The 4,962-nt window shown below is 37.5% G+C and overlaps 1 protein-coding gene across 1 annotated transcript; it reads right to left on the bottom strand.

The window, feature by feature from the left end:
* Positions 1-391: 391 nt before the first annotated feature.
* LOC131649550 (alpha-xylosidase 1-like) lies at positions 392-4,428 on the bottom strand. Its single transcript, XM_058919309.1, has 3 exons — positions 4,107-4,428; positions 3,288-3,976; positions 392-2,388 (listed from the first exon to the last, which is right to left on the bottom strand). Exons 1-3 carry the CDS (start codon positions 4,343-4,345, stop codon positions 521-523), a joined length of 2,796 nt encoding a protein of 931 aa, XP_058775292.1. The 5' UTR covers positions 4,346-4,428; the 3' UTR covers positions 392-520.
* Positions 4,429-4,962: the final 534 nt, after the last annotated feature.

Below are 4,962 nucleotides of genomic sequence, written 5' to 3' on the forward strand. Positions count from 1 at the left end.
ATGTTAGTTGAAACAAGTTAGTTGTACAATTGAATTAGAAAAGTAATTTTATCACCAATTTTGTCCTCCATTAACACTATTTGCAACTCTTAACATGAGAGTACAACAAACTTTTTCTTATATTATAGACAAGTAGGCTAAAAGAAACCATATTCCTCGATGCTAAAGAGTGGTAAGTATGGACTTAAATTAAGCATAAATTCCATAAAAATAATGCGACCAAATTACAAACTCCCACCAACCCCATCTAGATCCTTCAATATGATATGGACAACTTTAGTATTTAGGATAGAACCTTATTTTATTATTAAGTGAAGATTGGAAAATTTAGAAACACAATTCTAAATCACTTGAATGACAACAAACAAGTCTCAACTCATAAGTACCTACCTTAAAAAACTAAAAACCAACATTCATATTTCAACTCATAAAAAAAAGCCATGTTCTTGTCTTGGCATATTACTTAAAACTGAAAAATAAACAAAGCTAAGATAAGAGAAATCTCAATCAATCTAAATCATCATCCCATTTTCCATGTCATAGCAAAGTTCTTCCCAACAGGAATGCTCAACCCTCTCAATGCAACCATCACAGTCTTACTTTCTCCATTTCCTTCACCATTCAAATTCACATGTTCAGAAGTAGTAACATCCAAACCCGACTTACCAATTAAGGGCTTTCCATCTAACTCAAGTGATGCCACTGCTCCAACATTTGCTTCCAATCCCAACACAGATATTGAATCAATGATCAAACCTTGGTCTAAAGCAAACTTACCCTCTTGAACTTCTGACCACACTTTCACACCTCCTTGTTTCACACTCGCGTATAGATCGATAAAACTCGAGTATCCGTTTCCAAGCTTTATTTCCGGACGTTCGTCGTCGTCGATGAAAAGTGTACCTTTGGCTTCTCCTTCTGTTGCGCCGGCCGGGAATGTTACAATGAGTGTGAACGGCGTTGTTCTAGCTTCCTTGGAGATCAAGCCACCTTGCTGCATTGGAAGAATTGTGTTCTGATATAAATGGACATTCACCACATGAAGAGGTGCATCGAGTGTAACATAAGTTCCGCCTTTCGATGTTATGGTGTGAGTCCAATCAAGTAAACTGTACCAACTACCGGGAGGAAACAACGCTTTCACTTGTGTTTTTCCTTGCTCGAGCACCGGCGAGATCATGAGACTGCTTCCGAGTAAAAACTGAGTGCTGAGGCCGTAACATTCGGTGTAAGACGGGAAAGTGAAGAAAAGTGGTCTTGCAATTGGTGATCCACTGACATGAGCTTCGTAGTTTAAGGTGTAAAGATATGGGAGAATCTTGTATCTTATACCTAACGCGTTTCTAGCTGACTGTGCTACTGAATCCCATTGGTAAAGCTCTTGTCTAGGGGAGTAGTAGTTTGCATGATCTCTTGAAAAAGGGTAGAAAGCACCAACTTCAATCCATCTGTTGCATAGTTCTTCAGTTGGTTGTGGATAGAATCCACAAATGTCTGAACCAACCATTGGAACACCGAAGATACCGAAATTCAACATAGTGGATATTGAATACCTCAAATTCTCCCATGTTCCTTGATTGTCGCCAGTCCAATGTGCAGCGTATTTCCCTGAGCCGACGTAAGTGGACCGCGACAAAATAAAAGGCCTTTTACCTTCAAGTCCAAGAAGACCCTTGTGTGTTGCAACGGATTGCGAGAAACCATAGATACTATGAGCATCATACTCCAATACGCCGTTATAGTGGGTTGCACTAGTGGCTATTGTTTTGTACCCGATTGGAGCTTGTATTCCCGAAGCGTTGATTTTGTAAGGAGGATCGTCCCATCTTGTTTTGGTGATGTTCTTGCAATCCAAGCAACAGATCCATCCTGGTCCTGTTCCACTCGGGCATATCTTTCCCTTTGGAATTGTGCATTTACCAGAACAGAAATTCGAAGCTTCGTTCATGTCAATCCATAGGCCATCAACAGGTACGAGTTCATGGAAGCGGCGGATCTCGTCACCCCACCAAGATACTGTCTTTGGATTGAGAAAATCAGGAAAGTTTACTGCTCCGGGCCAAACTTGAGCCAAGAAAGGTTCACCTTCGTACTTGATGAAAACATCGTTAGCCAAACCTCTTTGATATACACCGTAACTCGAGTTAACACCAATTCCAGGGTCAATAATGACAATGTACTTCATGCCAATGTTGTGTATCTTGTTTAAGAAATTTAGAAGCTTAGGGCGAGGATAGTTGTTTGGATTGAGTGTGAAGTCTTTGTGTCCGTCCATGTGATCATCGTCGTTCCAAATCACATCAAGTGGGATTTGAGCCTTCTTGTAACTATCCACAACATCTTCCACTACTGATAGATTGTGATATCCCCATCTGCATTGGTGGAATCCTGTAATACGAATAAGTCAATAAGTAAAAATACTCAGGACCCAGGTTTAAATCCAAGAATCAAAATCGAATCTGAGACCTTGAGAGAAACACACTCATAAGTCTCAAGCCTTCACCAACAGATCAACCCGAGTAAATATAACAACTAATTACTATTTACGGTTAGCTACATTGAAAAGTGATAATTGAATTTCCCACCTTAAATTCTTACCCTTAAGCACAATGGACCATATTTAAGTGACTGATACTAATTCCACCAACAAAAGAAGCATATCTTTAAAAGACATTAAAAACCTTCCACATGGTTGGTGCTATTAGCAACACAATTTGAAAGAGTAATAATAGTAAAGACCCACATATTGGTTTATAGATGCATACATACTAGTATAAAAGAAATTGAAACTCTAGACCCAAAAGTTTAGCATAAAGGATCAATTATTATTTTTATATGGAAAAGTTAAGTTTCCATTTTTAGTGGGTGATATCATTCCATGTGGTCCTAAAAGGTAATAAATTACTCAACAACAGCACAAGGTGGACCAGATAAGATTTTGTTTGGATTCAAATCATGCAAACAGTGACAGAATTGAAAATAACTTTGCAAAACCCAACTTTTGAAAAGAATCAAAACATCCAATAATACGTGTGTTCTTCTCAAAGTCTCAGGTTCAAATCCTACTAGGTGCAAACAATCACTTAATGGATCAGACCATACAGAGATATGGTCTAGTTTTAAATGGGCCTTTGGCCAGTGGACGGTGAAATTGGTCCCCTTGAATTAATCAGTCTCATTAGTCATTGGATTATCAAATGTTCTCATGATAAAAATTCAACAAAGTCATTGAACTACACACACAAACACAATCATATATTAGTAAAGTGAGAATTGAAGAATCATACCAAAAGCCCAGTAAGGCATAGGAGCAGGTCTTCCAATCAAAGAAGTATACTGATCAACAACATTCAAAGGAGTAGGACCAGAAAAGAAGTAAAAATCAAACACACCCCCAATAACCTTGTAAGTAAGAGAATTCCCTCTATAAAAAACATCCATCCCATTACTATTCAACAAAAGAACAGCATGTGCAGAAGCTTCACCACCATTATTCCTCAGATCCATATACATAGGATGTGATCCATACAAATCAGCATTCAGATTAATAGCAGAGATATCAGTAGTATACAAAGTGTAAGGGTCACTAGGATACAACTTAATCCCATGTGGCTGTGTGTTCTCTCCCAAACCATACAAAGATGCATCTTTTGGTAACTTTGTTGAAATCTCAAGATACTGGTCTTTGAAAACAAGTGAACTGAAAGGGTCTGAAGAAATGGATGTGGAGTTGAAAAGGGTTTCACCGTTTGATTTTCTTTTTACTGAAAAACTAAATGGGTTTGAAATGTAGCTGAAGAGAAGCTCAGAGCCTGAATACTCTGAGACTTCAATAGGGTTGATAACCTTCTTCATCTTTCCTATTGTTTGTGTTAACGTTGGTGGTTGTTCTCTTGGGATTAGGTTGTAGGGTACTTCCCATCTTTGCTTGTTTGCATCTGTTATGTGTACCCTTAAACGGTTATCAGTTTCATGCCTGCAAAACAAAACAAAACAAAAACAAAAATAAAAACAAAAACAAAACAAAAAAACAACCTTTGAGAAACACAAGAAAATGCTACACTTTGTTTAAGAAGATTAACAAGATGTGTTTTTTTAGGACTTACTTGGCATAGAATCTGAGAAGGGGAATATCAGGGCCATAGATTTTGGTTTTCTTGTTGATTTGAAGGAGTCCAACAAGGGCACCATCATGGGTCTCTTCAATGGAAACAAGACTATAGCCATTGCCAATTTTGGTGACATTATTGGATGATGAAGAAGAAGTGACCTCAGATGCAAAGAGAACAAGAGTTAGAAGAAGAGAAGAGAGACATAGAGATGCTAAACGGTGAGGTGAAACCATAGCTCACTGAAATGGAGTGTAGAGTGAGGGGAGTGAGTGAGCAAGGTAGTGTCTAGGTAGATGTGGAGTATAAATAACCAAGCACCAACCAGATCCAAAAAAAAAAGATTACTCCCCTACCATTATTTACAATAGAGGTCTCCGTCGTTGGAAATAAATGGTGGATGACCTGTAGACGATCTACTAAAGAGACTTTTGATATCATGTTTCAATCATATAAAATCGGATTATAAAAATATGTTCAGGTTATATACCATCTGATGCGGGATTTTTAACACATCCTCTCGCGTCTAAGAATGAACATTTAGAATATGGAAATAAATTGTGGGTGTCTCAATAGCATAGACAAGGTAACAAGTGTTCTATCAAATCTTAAACGAGACATTTGATACATGTAAAAAATGTGATTAGACATAACTCAATTCCACAAAATCGATTTGTAAGGTAAAAATTGTCTTCACATGTTCATTCGACCATATATTATTCAATGTGCAACTCTTAACGGAACCAGATGTTATATTAATTTCTCAAATAGAAAGAAAAATTCTTTTTAATGATGTTTGTATGAGAAAATGTTAATACCTTTTTCTTACCGAATAAGATGTGAAGATAATGAA

The sequence above is a fragment of the Vicia villosa genome, linkage group LG2 (genome assembly GCF_029867415.1).
Source record: "Vicia villosa cultivar HV-30 ecotype Madison, WI linkage group LG2, Vvil1.0, whole genome shotgun sequence".
Lineage (NCBI taxonomy): Eukaryota > Viridiplantae > Streptophyta > Magnoliopsida > Fabales > Fabaceae > Vicia > Vicia villosa.